The 20590-nt window shown below is 44.1% G+C and overlaps 1 protein-coding gene across 1 annotated transcript in view; it reads right to left on the bottom strand.

Annotated features, from left to right (window-relative positions):
- Positions 1–20590, bottom strand: part of LOC146059475 (uncharacterized) — a 105292-nt gene that overhangs the window by 72078 nt on the left and 12624 nt on the right. Inside the window, exons 2-5 of the mRNA XM_083171729.1 lie at positions 5918–5965; positions 5069–5185; positions 1714–1761; positions 865–981 (exon numbers count right to left, since the gene is read on the bottom strand). Of these exons, the coding sequence (XP_083027855.1) occupies positions 865–981; positions 1714–1761; positions 5069–5185; positions 5918–5945 (310 nt within the window). The 5' untranslated portion in view covers positions 5946–5965. The remainder of the gene's footprint in view (positions 1–864; positions 982–1713; positions 1762–5068; positions 5186–5917; positions 5966–20590) is intronic.

Genomic DNA, 20590 nt, shown 5'->3' with positions numbered 1-20590 from the left:
ATGTCCCCTCGCATGGCTCACTATGCTTCCGGCACTATTTTATTCTCCCACCACCCCCTAGTGGATGGTAGGGCATGAAATACCATCTGTCGGCACATGTCGGGTCCAAAAACAATGAAAAACCCCATGTTGACCTCTTGACTGTTGCCCTAACGCATGTGTTGACCTAGACCCCTGTCGACTTTCCAGTATGTCGACCCAACTGTGTCAACCTAATGACTGTCGACCATCAACCGTATCCCATTTGTTTTATACTAACTTTACTGTTTTATATGACTGATATTTGCTTTTTAAAGCATTGAGTGGGTACGTGGCCCACAATGCACTATTAATATTCATTGTAGTCAAATACTTTTATTACTTCTCAATACAGTAACAATGTATTTAGTCAGTGTAAAAGCCCATACAGACTAGATGATATGAACGCCGAACGATATTGGTGAACGACGTCCCTTGAGCTTTCAGGTATACTCGATGAAAGTTATTGAGCATATGTGACATCCTGCTATAGTCACAGTTATGTTATTAGAAAGCCATAGTGATGTTATTAGAAATAAGAGACATTTAAGGGAAATGGAATTTATGCACTGGTTATAAGGTACTGTGTCTAGACTGGAGAACAATAAGCAAATTGGTACTGCTCCTAGCTACATAACAATTCAGTGGAGTGTTCATCACGGCGCAGAGCTAATAAAGTTGATTTGAGCATGATGCAAGGGCTGAACGGCAGTTTGGCACAGGGGCAAGGAGTTATGAGAGCTGGCCGTTAACGGCTGTGGGCAGTTCGTTTGGAGCAGTGTTACAGAGCAGAGCTGCGCATTAGACAGACGGAGTGACAGCTAAAGTACAGGGTGCCGTACTTACCCAAAAGTCCTGGTGCAAGTGACGGAGCAGAGACACCGACGTTTGCGGAGCCATCTGTTAGAGCTGCAGCAGCAAAGAGTCCGGTGGCTTCCTCGGGTGTGGAGGAAGATGAGAGACCTGAAAGAGACATAAGCACTGCGTCATGGTGGAGGCCGGATCCGGCAGCATCGCTGACATATGAAACGCCCCGGGGTGTGGTGAGTGTAAATCCCGCCCGGACAGTCAGTGTTTCCTGATATCGTTCCCCAATATCCCTGGCACTCAGAGTGACTGCGCTAGGGGAAGGGCGAAACCCGACCAATCGGGTCAGGGGAGGCCTTAGGGGAGGTATCATACAAGTTGCAGTGTAAACGCTGTCATAGCTTTGGAAAGGCAGAAAATCCAGTCAGAGGCATAGGGCTAAACCCGATGGGAAATGTCAGGGGAGGCCCACAAAGTGTCAGTACCAAATCCAAGGAGCTGCTAGATATATAAATACACCAAGCAGGAGCCTCACTAGTGGCTCAGTGAAGAAGGAGAAGAGGGTTAAACCCGGCTCAGAGCCAGGGGAAGCCTATAGCAATCTATCCTTCGCTACAGAGTCATTGGCCCAAAGTGTAGGAAGAAAAACAGAGTCAGATACATTGCCATCTACAGTGTCAGGCAGTGAAGAGTTAGCAGTATTCTGTGTAGCCAAGGAAATGGATCTGGAGAACATTGAACTTAGCTGGGAATTACTATATCAGTGACTGCTAGAAAGGATTATATATTCAGGGACAGAGAGCCACTAACTCTAAGCAGAGTTACATTAACCAGCGGGACTGAAAGGTATATCGTGATAGACTCTGTGGTTACATTGTGTATACTTACTATGCCAAGTTCTGTAGTTACAGTACATGTGTAGATTATAGAAGGAATCTGTAATAGGATTAGACATAGAGTTTAGTTATTAGTAAGAATTTATATACATTATTGCGCAATAATATTGTAGCAGTTTCAAGTAACAGTAGTGAAAGGCCTATCACTTATTTATAACATTTAGTTAAGCAAATGTATTGTTCGGTTTGTTTGTAAACAACTGAGGTTAGGTTAAGAGCTGGTGAATCCTGATCGGCTGGGAGACAGCGGAGGCTTGGAGAAGCAGATCACGTTCCAGTATAATAAAATTATATTAGTCTTTGTGTGCACATTTGATGTAGAGATACTATTGTTCATGGAGTATCATTGTTATGCCTAAATTTATTGTTATTCAACTGTTATATTCTGGTTAAATAAAGCTTACAAAGAACAAATCCTGTGTGGATATCTGAAAGAAAGAAAACCTGAATACTTACCGGTTTGGAGAGGGTGACATTTGGCGTCAATTGAACAGGATCAGAACAACATTGGAACATGTCGTCGGACGAGCAAAATGATGTGCTGGGGAACCAGGGGAATGGTGTGTCGTCCAGCGTGCAGACTGAGCCCATGAATATGGGCACTAATCCAATTACGCTGCCTTATTATTTCGGGGCCCCATGGCTGCCCATGTATTCCGGAGAAGAAACGGATGGCGATGGAAGTGTATTCAAAGCATTCCAAAAAAGGATTAGGTCTACGTTTAAGTTGTATCGGCCAGGAGAGGATCAGCAGATAGAGATACTGTTGGGTCAGCTGAAAGGGGCAGCCGCAAGAGAAGTGGCCTCATGGCCGTCGAGCCAGAAACGGACGGCAGAGCAAATATTAAAAAAATTGGCGAAAACCTTCGATACCAGCACGATGCCGGAGCGTAAGAGTCGTTTTTACAGTAGAAAACAGAAGTCAGGAGAAACCCTTAGAGACTTTGCGCTGGGGTTACAAGAGGCCCTACGTGATGTAAAAGGAGAAAGTCATGTGGAAGGGAATGAAGAAGATGACGAGACACTGATTACCCAGTTTATTGAAGGAGTCAATAACGAGGGAATTAAAATACAATTAATGATGTTGAGGTTGCAGAACAGCTTGAAAACCTTCGAAGAGTTCAAGGGAACTGCTATAAAGGTGATGGGAACGGTGCGACCGAAAGAGGTGGACTTCCCCGAACTGCCAGGATTTCAGGAAGGGGTGAGTGAAGATGGTACCGTGGTAGTGGTGGAGGAAGTGAGGAACAGACCTGCTTTATCACAGAATGTGCAAGCTCCCACAACAGATCTGGCATTCACGCTAAAAGGACAGGTAGAAGATTTAACAGCGGAAATAAATGAAATCCAAAGAGAAGTACAAAAGTTAGCCCAAGTACACAACCCCCCGTTCACTGAAACTGGGTGGTGCCCAAATGATAGACAAGGTCTGAACGAGTGGCGAGAATTCATGCCCACAAGAGGACGTCGGGCAACTGATCGCTTTGACTCTCAGGGTCGCCCTATTTGTCGGAGGTGTGGGCAGTGTGGCCATATAGAGAGAATGTGCAGGAGTGAGGAAGCGTTAAACCAGCAACCCTCGCGGAAGGAGACCGATCCTCGGGGGAACTAGCAGCTCAAGGTCTATCTTCAGAGGAGTGGTGTTCCCAATATATTGGACATTGCCCTGTGATACCTATCAAAATTGAAGGAAAGGAAGTGCTCGCTCTTTTGGATACAGGATCACCGGTTACTACTATACAACAGGGATTCTTTAACCGGCATTGGGGATTGACAGAGACTTTACCCTCGCCCCCGTCCTGGTTGAGGTTGTTGGCTAGCAACGGTCAGTACATCTCTTGTGGGGGATACTGTGAAGTAAATATACAAATAGGACAAGCTGTTATGTCCAATCAAGGATGCTTGATCACAAACGTAAATGACCCGTTGGTTCCTGCCATCATCGTGGGCATGAATGTCCTAAGAAATTGCCCTGCGGAACTAACCTCAATACTGACACAGAAATTGTACAGCCAACCTCAGATTCTGACCCAAATTATACAGCACTCTATCTATGGCCGGAGAAGCCCGGCAGGGAAGAGAGTGCTGGCTACTCAGGTGCAAGGAACTGTTACGTGGTTTAATGTCCGCAAGAGGTATGGTTTCATCAACCGGAATGACACTAAAGCTGATGTCTTCGTTCATCAGACGGCTATAACAAGAAATAACCCCCGGAAGTTGCTGCGCAGTGTCGGAGATGGCGAGGTGGTGGAGTTTGATGTGGTAGAAGGAGAGAAGGGTACTGAGGCAGCCAATGTGACTGGCCCTGGCGGTCTACCGGTTAAAGGAAGCCGATTTGCTCCCAACAGGCGCCGGTTCCGCCGGTGGTCTTACCTGCCAAAAGTAGAGTATGCTGCAGAAGCTAGAGAAGAAGGAATCAGCCTGTACCAAGCGAGAGGAGAGGAAAGAGTGGAAGAAACATTCCCTCCGCAGAGACCTGTTCAATGTGAAAGTCCACCACCATTCCTCCACCGACGATGTTTTGTCAAAAGAAACCGAGCCGCGAGACAGGAACTTAACACCATTCCCGAGGGGACCGAAGTTATACATCCTGACGGGGTGAACGAACATGAGCATCGGCTTAAACTGGCTGAGAATGTAGTGAAAGAAAAGACGGAGACAGCCCACCCTCAATCTCAATCAGGGCTTGGTTATGGTCCAGCTACAAATGTTGCATCAGACCAAGTTTGGAAGATGGATGGTCAACGGAGTAATGAGTTAGCTCACTTCCGGGAATCGGAATCAGGTGCGATTGTCCATCTTCCAGCTACAGCCACTGGGGTGTATGAGATAAGAAGGGATGTGGATAACCACCAAGTTCTTAGAATGGTAATTAGTACCTATGTTCTGTGTATTTAATTTGTGATGTTTATTACTACTGTAATCCAGGGATGGTTTAAGATGCATGAGGACATGCAATTAATTAGAGGGGTAGAATGTGACATCCTGCTATAGTCACAGTTATGTTATTAGAAAGCCATAGTGATGTTATTAGAAATAAGAGACATTTAAGGGAAATGGAATTTATGCACTGGTTATAAGGTACTGTGTCTAGACTGGAGAACAATAAGCAAATTGGTACTGCTCCTAGCTACATAACAATTCAGTGGAGTGTTCATCACGGCGCAGAGCTAATAAAGTTGATTTGAGCATGATGCAAGGGCTGAACGGCAGTTTGGCACAGGGGCAAGGAGTTATGAGAGCTGGCCGTTAACGGCTGTGGGCAGTTCGTTTGGAGCAGTGTTACAGAGCAGAGCTGCGCATTAGACAGACGGAGTGACAGCTAAAGTACAGGGTGCCGTACTTACCCAAAAGTCCTGGTGCAAGTGACGGAGCAGAGACACCGACGTTTGCGGAGTCATCTGTTAGAGCTGCAGCAGCAAAGAGTCCGGTGGCTTCCTCGGGTGTGGAGGAAGATGAGAGACCTGAAAGAGACATAAGCACTGCGTCATGGTGGAGGCCGGATCCGGCAGCATCGCTGACATATGAAACGCCCCGGGGTGTGGTGAGTGTAAATCCCGCCCGGACAGTCAGTGTTTCCTGATATCGTTCCCCAATATCCCTGGCACTCAGAGTGACTGCGCTAGGGGAAGGGCGAAACCCGACCAATCGGGTCAGGGGAGGCCTTAGGGGAGGTATCATACAAGTTGCAGTGTAAACGCTGTCATAGCTTTGGAAAGGCAGAAAATCCAGTCAGAGGCATAGGGCTAAACCCGATGGGAAATGTCAGGGGAGGCCCACAAAGTGTCAGTACCAAATCCAAGGAGCTGCTAGATATATAAATACACCAAGCAGGAGCCTCACTAGTGGCTCAGTGAAGAAGGAGAAGAGGGTTAAACCCGGCTCAGAGCCAGGGGAAGCCTATAGCAATCTATCCTTCGCTACAGAGTCATTGGCCCAAAGTGTAGGAAGAAAAACAGAGTCAGATACATTGCCATCTACAGTGTCAGGCAGTGAAGAGTTAGCAGTATTCTGTGTAGCCAAGGAAATGGATCTGGAGAACATTGAACTTAGCTGGGAATTACTATATCAGTGACTGCTAGAAAGGATTATATATTCAGGGACAGAGAGCCACTAACTCTAAGCAGAGTTACATTAACCAGCGGGACTGAAAGGTATATCGTGATAGACTCTGTGGTTACATTGTGTATACTTACTATGCCAAGTTCTGTAGTTACAGTACATGTGTAGATTATAGAAGGAATCTGTAATAGGATTAGACATAGAGTTTAGTTATTAGTAAGAATTTATATACATTATTGCGCAATAATATTGTAGCAGTTTCAAGTAACAGTAGTGAAAGGCCTATCACTTATTTATAACATTTAGTTAAGCAAATGTATTGTTCGGTTTGTTTGTAAACAACTGAGGTTAGGTTAAGAGCTGGTGAATCCTGATCGGCTGGGAGACAGCGGAGGCTTGGAGAAGCAGATCACGTTCCAGTATAATAAAATTATATTAGTCTTTGTGTGCACATTTGATGTAGAGATACTATTGTTCATGGAGTATCATTGTTATGCCTAAATTTATTGTTATTCAACTGTTATATTCTGGTTAAATAAAGCTTACAAAGAACAAATCCTGTGTGGATATCTGAAAGAAAGAAAACCTGAATACTTACCGGTTTGGAGAGGGTGACACATACACACTGAGCGATTATTTTCAACGATATAAACGATGAATGATATTTCTAGTATCTTCTAGGATTGAAGAAACTGGTGGCTAGTTTAAACAATGGCTGGCATTACAGGGGAAGGTTGGCATGTCAACCATTTTCAAATATTTGTATTTATGCTCTGCTGCTAGTTTGGTTAGGTTTATCCCTGCTGAACTTTGTTGCTTTTCTATTGCCCTAATTTTGTCTAGATATGGTTGACTTATTATTATTTTTACACAGCATTATAGATATCAGTTTGAAGTACAAACCCAAAATCTAACTCTCTCTGCACATGTTACATCTGCATCACCTACAGTGCACATGGTTTTGTCTATTACAGAGAGAATTTGCTTTTGCGAGTGAACCAGAATCAGGGCCTTCATCCGATCAGTGTATGAAAAACATAGGGGATTCCTTGCGCTAATAATACTAGCAGTGCTGCTACATTACCACTATTGCTGCTACCAGACCACTGTGCAGTCTCTGTCCCCCCACCTCACACCTAAAACAGAGCCCGCTCACTTATTTCTCCCTTCATACTGCACCAAGATCCATAAATGAGGTACCATTTGAAAGATGCCAAATTTTGGCGTGGGCCACCTAGTGTATGTCACTTTAGTTACCTAAAGCGACATACACATTACACAATATAATAAACTATATGCATGATAATGACCGGTCAAAATAAAAAAAAATTGTATATCGCCTAGGTTGTACATACTATATTGTTAATGAACAACTTCATATTGTTTGCAGTGTCGTCTAATGTGTACCCAGCTTTAATGCATTTTCAGTCTGGGCCATGGGAACAACTTGCTTTGGAAACAAAATCAGAAGGAGATGGAGAACCATTTAATGCCATAAATGCTGAACTATGGGCCTAATTCACCTTGATCGCAAATCACTTTTTCTTTAGCAAATGGACAGACCCATGCTGCACTGCATGTGGGGCGGATGTAAAGTGCAGAGAGAGTCAAATTTGTGTGGGGTGTGTTCAAACTGAAATCTAAATTGCATTGCAAAAATAAAGCATAACTCACCCAAATCTAAATGGGCCTACACACATAAGGATGTGCTAGGTGTTCCGAGCTATGCTAGATCGTCCAGAACGCTCAGCAAGATTGCTCAGTAGGCAGCGATGTGTGCTGAATGATCTCTGGTGGAATCACTAGTCCTGACCGACTATATCCAGCATGCTGGATATTAATTGTCAGGTGATAGAGACATGCAGGGCCGCACATCGCTATCCCTATGGCCCTTACACCCGAGGGATGTAGGGACATGTTCTAAGTGATTTAGTGAGATTGCTAAGAAAATGCCCCTAAATCACTATGGGCCAGATGCACTAAGCTTCAAAAGTGATAAAATGGAGAGAGTGATAAACAGCTAGCCAATCAGCTCCTAACTTCCAGTTCACAGACTGTGTTTGAAAAATGTCAAGTAGGAGTTGTTTCTAACTCTCCATTTTATCACTTTTGAAGCTTAGTGCATCTCTGTCTGTAAGTCCCATAACTCTCTCTGCACAGGTTACATTTGCCCCATTTGCAGTGCAACATGGTTTTGTCCATTCGTGAAAAAATGTGCTTTGGGATCAAGCCTGACATACTGTAAGCCCTATATACTGTACTTATCCACTCTTCTGGAACACCCAGAATACCAATTATTACCACAAAAGAGTAGGTGACCTTCCAACATCTGCGCATGTGCGAACGCCTCACACGTACAAACACGGTGTGAGTTGCGTGCAGAAAATGATCATACGGAACCATCCGAGCAGGGGGTGGAGGGGGCGTGAAGGGCTGTGTGAGCTCATTACCATATTCGTACGCCCCGCGTTTCATGGGCGTTCCCATGAAAACGCTGGATGTACATATGGTAATGCAGCCGTGATGCATGTGTGGGGGGCGGACAGCTGACATAGTCGGATGTCTGCTGCCCGCCCTTATCCCTGCTTTCATACAGAGAAATGTCCGAGTGGTGTGGAGAACTTGGTGCTGTCTGATCATTCGATGGTCAGCGACCATCTGAGAATGGGAGAGGTTCCCACAGATGGACGAGGTGTTCACATGAAACATCCACTCACAGTCCGTTCGGTTGGCGTTTTACCGCATTCGGACGGTGTGAGCGATCCCTACGATAGGCGGGGCTAAGAACACTCGGTTCCTGTCCAAAATACACATCCGTCCAATTCAACTAGGATAAGGGCCTATATTAGAGTTTCACCAGATAATTTTCTTATAATACTAACCTGCATATAGCCTTATCAGACCCTCACACCTGTGAGCAATCATCACCTTGAGATCCTGAAAAAATTACTAGTATTTTGTTGTCTTAATTATTACTTTTAGTGAGTCACCATTTATATTGTTATACTAGCTGTTATTTATTTGAGGAATATGCCTTTTGGCAGACTTCCTGCTTTTCTTTTGTTCTCTGATTTATGTACAATCTGTACCTCATTAAATACGAACCATTACTTGGAACTCCCAAGGCTTTTGGTCTGGCCTGAAGCTCCAAATACTGTATACTGATAAATCCTCCAATATATTCTTCTAACTAAAATGCTGACATATAATTGGTCTTGTCTCTGATAACCAAAGACAGTTGCTTTACAATACACACCTACATCTCTTATCATTATAATTACATGAAAAAGTGGTATACCTCACAGCAAAAATAGGAAACCGGAACATAAATACTCTTCTGTGACGTTGTGCACATAATATTGCACAAGTGCCCTTGGCTGTGGTTAGGAAAACACATGGCACAGCCTTGGGATGATAGACTATGTTCATTGCTAAGAAGCAAAAGCATGCACGCTATTACATTGAAAATCGAAAACATGATTTAATTTTACAAAACTGGGTTATTTAAATGAGAAAATGGGTAAACATTTACAGAGGCATCCCTACATTGCATAATACTTCACAGTTATTTGTAGGGAGTTATTCTCCCTACAAAAGTGCTTGCGATTTCCTCCCATGCACAGACACCATACCTCCCAAATGTGCTGATTTTCATGGGACCGTCCCTTTTTTTGGGACAGTCACATGTCCCATCTGGGGCCAGCAGTGTCCTGCAGTGAGGGGGCAGTTGGGAGTCCACCCTGCTACCCGCTGCTCTTCTCACCTATTTTGGTCAACAAAGGGGCTGGGGGCATGGCCAGCAGCTCTCAAAACCCTGGCCATGACTCCACAACAGCGAAAAACGGGGAGTGGCCTCTGTCATAGGCCACACCCCTGGTTGCTAGGCTATGCACCCAAAATTCGGGCATGTGCAGGGATACCTCCTTCCGTGCAGTCAAAGTTGGGAGGTATGCAGTTATCAGACATGTGACGTCACTGTAATACAGTGCATACTATGAAATACTGTGGAAAATACCGATCTATTCCATGATCACTTGGATTATGCTTTTCTATAACCAATATTATACCCCTTTCACACAGAAAATGAAATTCCCAGGTGAAGCAGTTCCACCCGGGAATTTCATTAAATACACAGGGGGTCCTTTTTCTGTGTGAAAGGGTCGACATAGATATTAAACTCCGGTTCTCCGACCCTGCAAAAGACTAGGGTCAGTAATCTTAAGTTTAAGATTTGGATCGACCCTTTCACACAGGGGAAAACCCTGTGTAATAGAGGAAATCTCCGGGTCTAAATTTCAGACCCAGAGATTTGCTCTCCTGTGTGAAGAAGGGTCGGATAGCGATGGCCAAAAAACCCGTCATTTCAAAAGCCGCTTAATTGCCGCTAATTGCCGGGTTATTCAGCAGCCGCTGTCTGAAAGCGGTATAATTTATCTTATGCTAAATTGGGCAGTATTAAAGATGAAATAAAAATAACTAATAGTGTTCCTAATATTGTACATGTTTGAATGTTTGCTATTTGCAACATGCATGATATAAAGATTATAACATACTGGACTGGAATGGTAGCAATCCAAAATGAATGAATGAATGAACAAATTAATTAATTAATGCATTAATATAAGGAATGAATATAATGAATGAATGAATAAATAATTTCTTTAGGGCACTAACTATCCAAATGAAATAATCAAATATATTTCTTTTTTTGTATACAAATAACATTTATAGCAGCTGACATTACCCCTAAATAATTGCCTATAAAGTAAAGAAAAAACTGAACTAAATAATAATAATAATAATAATAATAATAATAATAATTAATGTTATTAAACAATATCACTGAGGGCCTTATTCAGATCTGAGCTCAGTACAAATTTGTTCGGAAAATGGGAAAAACCATGTGCACTGCAGGTGGGGCAGATGTAGCATGTATAGAGAGAGTTAGATTTGTGTGAGTTATTTTGTTTCTGTGCAGGGTAAATAATGGCTGCATTAGTTTTACCCTGCAATTTAGATATCAGTTTCAACACACCCCACCCAAATTTAACTCTATCTGCACATGTTACATCTGCCCCACCTGCAGTGCACATGGTTTTGCCCATTTTGAGAACAAATTTGTACTGAGCTCAGATCTGAATAAGGCCCTCAGTTACAGGACAAATTGAAATATATTGCTCAATTGACTGTATAATAATCAAGTGCTGATTTGAATAACTGATTTATAAGTCTGTAAAATGGATTATGTACAGTATATCATTTAATGTACAGATAATTAGTAAATGGTAATGCTTAGTGTATATACTGTATGTTATGACTACATTTATAACAAATCCAGGTAAATGAGGAATATCTCAATACTACTAGATTTTGTACGTATTAAGTAATGTCCATTAAGGGGAATATCCAATTAGCTGCAGTAAATGACAGCAGCTAATGGATTCCCCAACAAGCAGTCACTTATTGGAGATTAAGCATGATCCCTAATTTATTCATTTATTAATAGTTTCCTATATAGCGCACACATATTCTGTAGTGCTTTACAGAAAACATACGAGCATTTGCATCAGTCCTTGACCCAGTGGAGTTTACAATCTATATTCCCTACCACATGTACATGCACACACACACATTCTAGGGTTAATTTTATTTATTGGAAGCCAATTAACCTACCAATATACCTAGAGTAAACCCACACAAGCACAGGGAGAATATACAAACTCCACACAGTTAGGGCAATGGTGGGAATTGAACCCATGCAGTGGACAGCTGTGGACAGCCATGGGCTTCAGCCTGGGCAGGGGAAATTCGGGAGGGGGGACCCCTTTATTGGGGGGGGGGGGGGGTGTGCCCACTCCTTCAGGGTCTTTGCCTGGGCTGACCAGCCACAGGGTTCAATGCTTTGACAGGGGGAACTTGTGTAAAAAGTTGTGGCATTACCCTGCTGGCTGGCTGTTTGAGCCAAGTGCTGGTTGCCAAAATAAGGGGGACCCCTATTAATTTTGTTACCCATATTCTGTGAATCAGGACCGGCCCTTGAGCCTGGTGCTGGTTTTCGAAATCCTGCTTATCCTCTATGTTTTTTGTCCCCTGAAATTCTAAAACCAGGACGGGTTCTTGGAGCCCGGGGCTGGTTATGCTCAGGAGAGGGAAACGTATGCTTTTTGCATGTAATATTATCTAAATGTAGCATTAGTTCCAATAAGTTGTTTCACAATATCAGCTCCAAAAGTGTCTGAATTAATCATGAAAACTAAGCTACTTCAGAGACTAAGCTTCTTTTCAAATGTTATTTTTAAACTTAATGTCACAGTTAATAGGACTTTTTCTATGTCGATATGACCTATTCAGCTTGGCAGATTAATAGAATAATAGATGCTCTAAGTGGACAGAGTTCAGCGTCCAATTTCTCAGGCAGCATCATAAATGAATCTATCAACTCAGAAGGTTGACATAACAATATTATCAATCTGAAAGAAAAACTCTTACAAAAGACCATAGATATGGTGGGAACTTAATATCTTTGAGAATTATTTATAACACAAAATAACTCGTATGTGGATTTAGGCCAAAGGTATATCCTGCATGTCAGCTTGCCACAAGAAAATTGAAAACAGACTGGCAAACAGCCCTTACAAAATGCTCTTTTGAACTCGTACAAAGTTTGACCATATTTTGGACCAGTGTAAAAAATGTAATTGATTATTTAAGCAAAAATCTGAAAAAAATTAATCTGAGATGAATTAATTCCAAAAGACAAAAAAAATTGAAGAAGACACTATAGACATTTTAGTTCAAATGAATAAGTAAAATACTCTTCGTATAATAGAAAATTGACCAAAAATTATTCAAATATCAAAACACATATATAGCAGCATCCAGGAATATCAAAGCAGGAAACAGTCTCAATGCTAGTAGGATTATAGAAACATGTTGAATGATATCTGTTCATTAAGACCCCGCCGGGGGGGGGGGGGGTTGGTCGGGTGGCATTAACCTGTTTGCTAAGTTGCGCACATGCACAGCCTAGTGAACAGGCCTGAATCATATTTCCCTTGGTTACATAGGGAAAACACAGATATATTGGGATACCACCACTTGCTTATTTTTGGGACCTATCCTTGAGGAGAGCCTATTCCAGTTGACTTCAATTTTGAACCTACCATTTTGGGATCATTAAACATCAAGGGAGCATCATAGGAACAAGCAGGACTGCATTTAAGTATACACTCTATCTTATCCACTGCCCTCCATTACTCCACAACTTATTAGAGGTTTATCAACCGATTGAATTTTATATGTTATTATTGTTTTTTATGCATCATTACACATTTTAAATGAGTTAATGCTTATTAATATACAGTAATTTATTTATATTAATGTAATACCCAATTGATAATTTTTTTTTATTTTTAATTGTTAACACTACGCCTTTTTTCTTTTTCTTCCTCGAGGACTGCACTACACATTAGTGAAAACTACACAAATGAATCCTGCGTTTTTCGAGAATAGTGTGTTCCGACAGACAGATGCACTCTGGGAACTCTCTTTTATACTATGTAAGGAGATATGGGCGATTGAGATACGCTGAAGCTTTTCTGGTCCAGGGCACCTACATGTCTAGTTAGGGCTTTGAAATGCTCTCATTTATAAACTAACAAGCCCATAAAATAGATGCTGTAATGAAAATGTTTCTTTACTGCTTGTGGTTTTGTATAGACACATGGAGTTCCATATAAGACTGCAGACTCTTAGCTCTGTTACCTGTAAATAAATGCAGTACAGCTATTTTATATGCTAGTTGGGCAACAGTACTATATTGGCAACAGCACACAGTGATTATATTAAGTGCAGTATATACGACTCACTGTAGAGCTGATTCATTTTTCCTATTTTGACATTCCATATTTTTCAAGTGAGTATGTTACCTGTACTTCTGACTTGTGAATCAGACATTTATTGGGAATTACTTGATAAGGATACCCAATAGCATTAAGATATTAATTTAACTGATTTATTTGTATATTTAACTATTTGAGTGCCAACGTTGCTGTGAGAGATGTGCAAAATATTCGCTAAATATGGCAGGGCTGTAGTCACGGAATATGAATCATTTGGTTATTGAAGTCAATGATCTGAAGTCAATTAATTGAAGTTTAGTTAACTATTGCACCCAAAAAAAGCTTTGCTGTGAGCAGCGCTGGCAGTTTTAGCAGATATTATGCACATCTCCCACAGCATTGTTGGCATTCAAAGGGTTAAATATAGGAGATATGTCACACTAGGTTGTTGTGGATCCACTGTAGGTGGCTGCTCTGATATGGACGGACTTGGTGGTGAGAGTATCGCCGGTCTAATGTACTGTCTTTGCATGTGAAATCCCAATGGGAGTTTGACTGATCTCCCAGCCAGAGGCGCGGAGTCTAACTGGGTGGCGGTTTTCAGCAGGGATTCCTGCAAGGGAATTTGGACTCTGCTGTGACCACCCAGCAGTTCGTGGTACTCTGAAGGAAGCCTCCCTGGAGATCTGGAACAATAGTTAGAGGCTGGAAGGACCGGTAGATAACATAACTCAGGATAGCCTGCTTGGCGGGTAATGGGCAACAGAGCAGGTAACGGAACTCAGGTTAGCCCACTCGGCAGATAACGGGTAACAAAGGAGATAACAGAACTCAGGATTGCACACTTGGCAGGTAACGGGTATGGAGGATGTAACAAAACTCAGGATTGCACACTCGGCAGGTAACAGGTAGCACCAATACTTGGCTCTGCTAGCACGCAGAACCTAGAGGCCAGGTACACAGCAAGCAGGGAGCTGAACGCTGATCAGAGGTCAGGAGAAGCATCAGCCCTGAGCAACAGGCATAACTGCCCTTTATTCCCCCAGAGAACATCATGATTGGCCCAGCCTCTAACAGAGGATATAATTGACACTGCCACCAGCAGCAAGTGCCTCCTGCAAGATGGCGGCGCCCATCCCAGGAGCCAGCCATGGGAATCTCCGGACCCCGGAGGAACAGCCGCCACATTGAGCCTCAAAGGCAGCAGTGGGGAGACCCTGAGGGAGCCGGCGAGGGAGCAGTGATGTCAGCGCCTGTCTCGGTGAGTACAAAACACAGCACAATGCCCGGCGGCCACTGCGGTGCCTGACAAGATATTTAAACTAGGAATTACCAGGCATTACAAAAATATTTGACAGAATTGTGCTGTGCTCAGTGCTGGTGAACTTTTCTTAGTCAATTCATTTTGATCTTGTTTTTGTAGGAATTAAAATCTACCTCTAGTTGGCATACTTTATAAGTTTGGTAGAGGTCCAAAGAAAGCTGCACAAAAGTGATGTCAAAAGAGCATTACTATAATACCCCTTTCATACCGCAAATGCCAGAGCCGCACCCCGAATTAGGACATGGGTCCATTCCAGGAGTGACCCGGCATAGGCAGTCTGCAGGGTAGGGAAGAGCGATGGCACATTGATGAGGGGTGGATGAGGATGCTACCAGGGTTGAAATGCCGGGCATGGCTCCTGGGATTTTGGCCTGGGACCCATTCAGACCAGCACTACACCCGGTTTGTTTCCATTGCCAACCTGAGAAAAAAGGCTGATGTGAATGCAGTATAAGATATATCTTGCGCCTGTCTATTTGTCTTCTCAATCAAACCCGCTAAGTATATATTCTGATTTGTGAGAATACTGGGGAGTAAATCCAATACAGTACAGAATATACAGATGCTTGGGACCACATTATTGATCAATGAAAAAGGCACAAAATTGGAGATATAGATGAGTGGTGAACAAAAGCTGATATATATGTGTTAGAAGCAAGTCAGGTTCATACTTTTTGTACTAGATCTCATCTCATCTGATCTCATCGCAAAACCGATATGCTATGAGATGCGATATTGTATACAATATGGTATACAATAATTGTAACGTGTATGGGCACCTACAAGGTTTTTGTGGATTTTACAGTGCAGCATCAACCAGGGAGGGGGGAGGGACACATTACATACATTAAATTGAGACATTATATGCGGGAAACACATGCCCGCCGAGCTGCACAGCGCCTAGGCAGCCATCAGCGGCGCCACTGGTCGTTGCAGCAGCCGGTAGGTAACAATATAAGCAGGGACAGTACAATATCACACAGGGAACATATGCCCGCCGAGCTGCACAGCGCCTAGGCAGCCATCAGCGGCGCCACTGGTCGTTGCAGCAGCCGGTAGGTAACAATATAAGCAGGGACAGTACAATATCACACAGGGAACATATACCCGCCGAGCTGCACAGTGCCTAGGCAGCCATCAGCGGCCCTGCTGGTCGTTGCAGCAGCCAGGTAGGTAACAGTATGAGCATGGACAGTACAGTTATCACATAGGGAACAAATACCCGCCAAGCTGCAAAGCGCCTAGGCAGCCATCAGCGGCGCCACTGGTCGTTGCAGCAGCCAGGTAGGTAACAGTATGAGCAAAGACATTGCAGTTATAGCAGAGATAGCTTAGACAGTAAAGTTTTACACAGGGGACACAAGGTTATATATGGTTGAGTGCACAGATCCTAGGCAGCCATTTGCGGCGCCATTTGCAGTGGTGGTGGTGATGGGGGAGGGGGGAGAGTCATTGAGGCCTGGGGAGAGACAGTGAGGCCTGTGGCTGGAGTTGGGCTCCCGAATCTGCTGGTGATGGGGGTCAGCGGCTGGGGCCTGATCATTTCCAATGAGTCCGGGGGCCTTTGTTGGGGGCCGCGGCTGAGCAGTAGGCCAGAGTGTGCGACATGGGGGGCCAAGGCTGGGCCTGCAGTAGGCCAGAGAGTGGGACAGGGAGCCAAGGCTAAGCCTGCAGGGAAGGGTGGCTACTGCTGGTGAGACAACCAGGGCAGGGGCCCACCTAGGTGAGGCAGCGGGCCAGGGGTGGGCCTGCAGGGAAGAGAGTACTCGGGGTCCTCCTCACCGTCCTGACCTGCACCGGGCCCTCCAGGACACTCCCATCCATGTAGAGGGGGAGCTGGAGATGATCTTCCTCCTCCAGTGGTCCCCCCAGGCCGATGGTGATGCTAGAGGCTGCAGTGTTGGCTTCCACTGGCTGGGTGTCACTGCGTCCTCTTCGTGGTTGCAGTGCGGCCCGGCCTCTCTGGCAGCCTCTCCTCCAGCGAGCGCCGCATTCTTCCCCTCCTCAGCGCCTCCCCAGCCGGCGAGCAGGCAGGTCCTGTGTCTGCAGGGCTGCTCCGATATGAGCAGCTGATGCCTGCGCCACCGTGAGGGAGCTCCGTCGTGTCATTCAGCTGCCGCACAGAAGGTCCCACAGCCGGTCCGCTGTTCTCCTCATCCCCGGCATGCGGGGAAATCCTCAGCGCACGGCAATCTGTCCCCCTCCTTCCTCCGTCCTACGTCCTCCCCACGCCACGCACTCATCTCCGGGGCCGAGGATGGGAGCCCCTACCTAGGACGGACGGAGCTCACGTGGGTGCGACCATCCCCAGCCCCCACATCTCCTCCCATAGTCACCAGTATGTTTCCCTCCGATGTCATGGCGCACCTCACATGCATTGCTCCACTGGGAATGGAATTTTCGGAGGCTTGATTTGTGGGGCCTTTTCCCAGGTGGCAGGTCGCTTTGGATCTCAGGAGAGAATATGGTGGTAGAATATGAATCCACCAACTGAGGGCGGTGTCCCACGGTGCCACAAGCTGACAGTATGGTAAAATGGGAATATATAATATATTCATCCTAACCAACCCATATATTTATTGCTATCAATAATGCCAAAACTGCTGGGATTTGTCATATTGTCCAGAAAGTATGTATACAGTATACAGTAGTTATATAAACACAGGCCCAATTATTGGATTGAATCATAAGAGTTTAGTACCACCTGCACTGACAGCAGACACTGGGGGTTATACTAGTTCACTCTTTCTGACAAAATCCTTCTTAGATGGACAAAACCATGTGCACTGCAGGTGGAGCAGATGTGACATGTGCAGAGAGAATTAGATTTGGGTGGGGTTTTACTTCAAAGTGAGATCTATATTGCAGCGTAAAAATAAAGCAGCCAGTATTTACCCTGCACAGAAACAAAATTACTAACCCAAATCAAATTCTCTCTGCACATTTTACATCTGCCCCCCCCCCCCCCTGCAGTGCATATGGTTTTGTCCATCTAAGAAGGAATTTGTCAGAAAGAGTGAACTAGAATAACCCCCACTAGCCAATAACTTCATGTGTTTTTCTTATGGGAGCCAACTTTAAAAATAATTAGGTGTTCATAAGATAAGGCAGCCATATTAATGAGGCTATGCTGCTGTGTTTCTTCATACGGCCCAATTGCTCCTGATGCTGCATTTGTGCTTTTTGGTTTCAGCTCTAAATTAGGCCCTTCGAGACTGTGTGCAAAATATACTATCACAGCATGAGCAGGCTGTAAGTGTATAGTGACGCCTAGAATCAATCAATATATACTTTGACATTTTCATTATGCCGCTTTGTCCATCTATAAAACCAGTATGAGTAGCTGTCAAATCAATGCTAGAGTAATATAGGTTCAACAATTTCCCGGGAGATGCAACCTCATTGCATGCAGCACTGAACAAGATGTAACGAGGTGTGTACTGTTCTGTCTTATATCTAATTATACATAAAACATATAGCATACCTTTCAACATTTTCACTTTCTGGAAAAGGGGTGTGGCCTATGCCATTGGGGGTGTGGCTTCATGGGGCACCGTACTGTGTAAGCTGCACACCATGCCTCCATCCCCTCTGTCTCTCTGAATAGATTCAGTACGCACAGCGTCTATTACCCGCTCTGCAGCGCTGGGCAGGGGGTACTCCCAGCTCCCCCTCCTACTGCGGGACACTGCCAGGGACCATCCCCCCCAAAACCAGGACTGTGGGAGATATACAGGGGGTTATTCTGGTTGCTTCTCTCGGAATTGAATTGCATCCTTGCAAGTCAACCAGATCCCCGCCTTATGAATGGTGGTACGCCGGCCCACCAATTGCATTGCGTGTATGTTCGCACGGCATGAGAATGGATGTTTTACATAAACATCCATTCACAGCCTGCAGGGGAACACCCACATCATTCGATGGTCTCCAACCGTCGAATTGGGTGGAATGTGCACGCAGATCTAAGGTTGCTCCGCGCAACCTTAGATCTGCGTGCACATTCTGAGGGAAGTGGGCTGGGACATCACCGCTTCCCGCACCTGCGTCATCGGCCCATCAGCATGAGAACACCCATGAAACACTGGGCATCCCCATATGCTAATGGATCGCCCCCCGCCCTCGCAAGTATGGGTGCTGCAATGTGCAAACATGACCCTGCACATGTGCAGACACAAAACCTCGGACCCCTTGCGAACAAAGGGGTCCGTACGAACGGACCTGAATAAGGTCCACAGTCAAAATTCCTAGCAGTCCCATCTTAGTAAACTGGAACTGGTTACGAATGTTTTTGAAGGTTAAGGAAGGCGTATCTTAGTGTATCTTAGTGTATCTTAGTGTATCTTAGTGTATCTAATTTGCAATGAACATAACTATTAACTTTTAAACATTTCTTACTTTCTTATGTAAGATGCTGCTATAGTCATTTTCTTAAACTTTAGAGAATCTGGGGAATGTCTGATTCTGAGAAACAGTAGATGCCTGAAACCAAGTACAACTTCGGAATACAAAAAATGCATTGCATCCTTACTGAGAGCTCATTTGCATATTTTCAATTTACCAATATCAGTACAAACGGGGAAATCTTATCATTTATATAGAAAATAACTGTCCTATGCACTACATTATAATGCTTAGAGTGCCATCTAGTGTACATCTAGTGTACATTATACAAAACATGTGTTATGTCTTGTTCAGATGCCTCATTCATTATTCTAAATGCAATATATATCTTCCTTGTTATTAAATGACCTATATGCAGGGGATAAGCTGGTATACTGTATATTATCTCAGTGAAAAAACAAAAAGAGGCTACTGGCCCAGTAGTGTCCAACCCACATTTTCATTTATCTGAGACGAGCGTTAGGTGGGGCGGCGTTTCCGCGCTCGTTAAGCATTGATTTTTGCTGCTTATCGAGCCAGTATACAGTAAATCACCCCCAAATGTGGATGGGGTGTAACTTAGATCAGGAGCATTATATGCTGGACTCCTCTTAAGATGACACTGCTTGTACCCTGCCCAAAAACAAATTTAGTAATTCTCTAACAGCCCTAAACCCTAAATGTTGTTCATTTCTAAAGAATTTGGACATTTCAAAGATGGGCCAGATGTATCAAGCTTCAAAAGTGATAAAATGGAGAGTGATAAACAGCCAGCCAATCAGCTCCTACCTGCCGTGTCACAGGCTGGGTTTGAAAAATAACAGGTAGGAGCTGATTGGCTGTCTGTTTTTCACTCTCCATTTTATCACTTTTTGAAGCTTGATCCATCTGGCCCATTGTGTCTGCAAAATAAATGATTGTCTTTTTGCAATTGGTACAGCCTTAAACCCTAGTTGGACTGTGCAACTCCAGACAATGGCCACCACAGGAAAAAAAAATATTCATGCGCTCAACTATATGAACATCTACATTGCATGTGGATTCTGTGCTGCTCTGAATCAGGCCCTCTATGGTTATAGTCAAGTGAGGAAGTAATAAGGCAGACTTAGTGGTAATGGTTGATGGAAAATTTTTATATTGTAGAGAAATTGGGTTTTGGAAAGAAGTTTCGGAAAATTGATTTTGCACTTGAATAAGAAGCCATACCCGAATGAGGAATCATCACCTGCCATAGGTCTGATTCAAGCTTTAAAGAGTGTGAT

This window comes from Crinia signifera, chromosome 1 (genome assembly GCF_055691185.1).
Source record: "Crinia signifera chromosome 1, ASM5569118v1, whole genome shotgun sequence".
Taxonomy (NCBI): Eukaryota; Metazoa; Chordata; class Amphibia; order Anura; family Myobatrachidae; genus Crinia; species Crinia signifera.
Note: the sequence above shows the minus strand (reverse complement) of the source record. Positions and strands in the feature narration are given on the sequence as shown.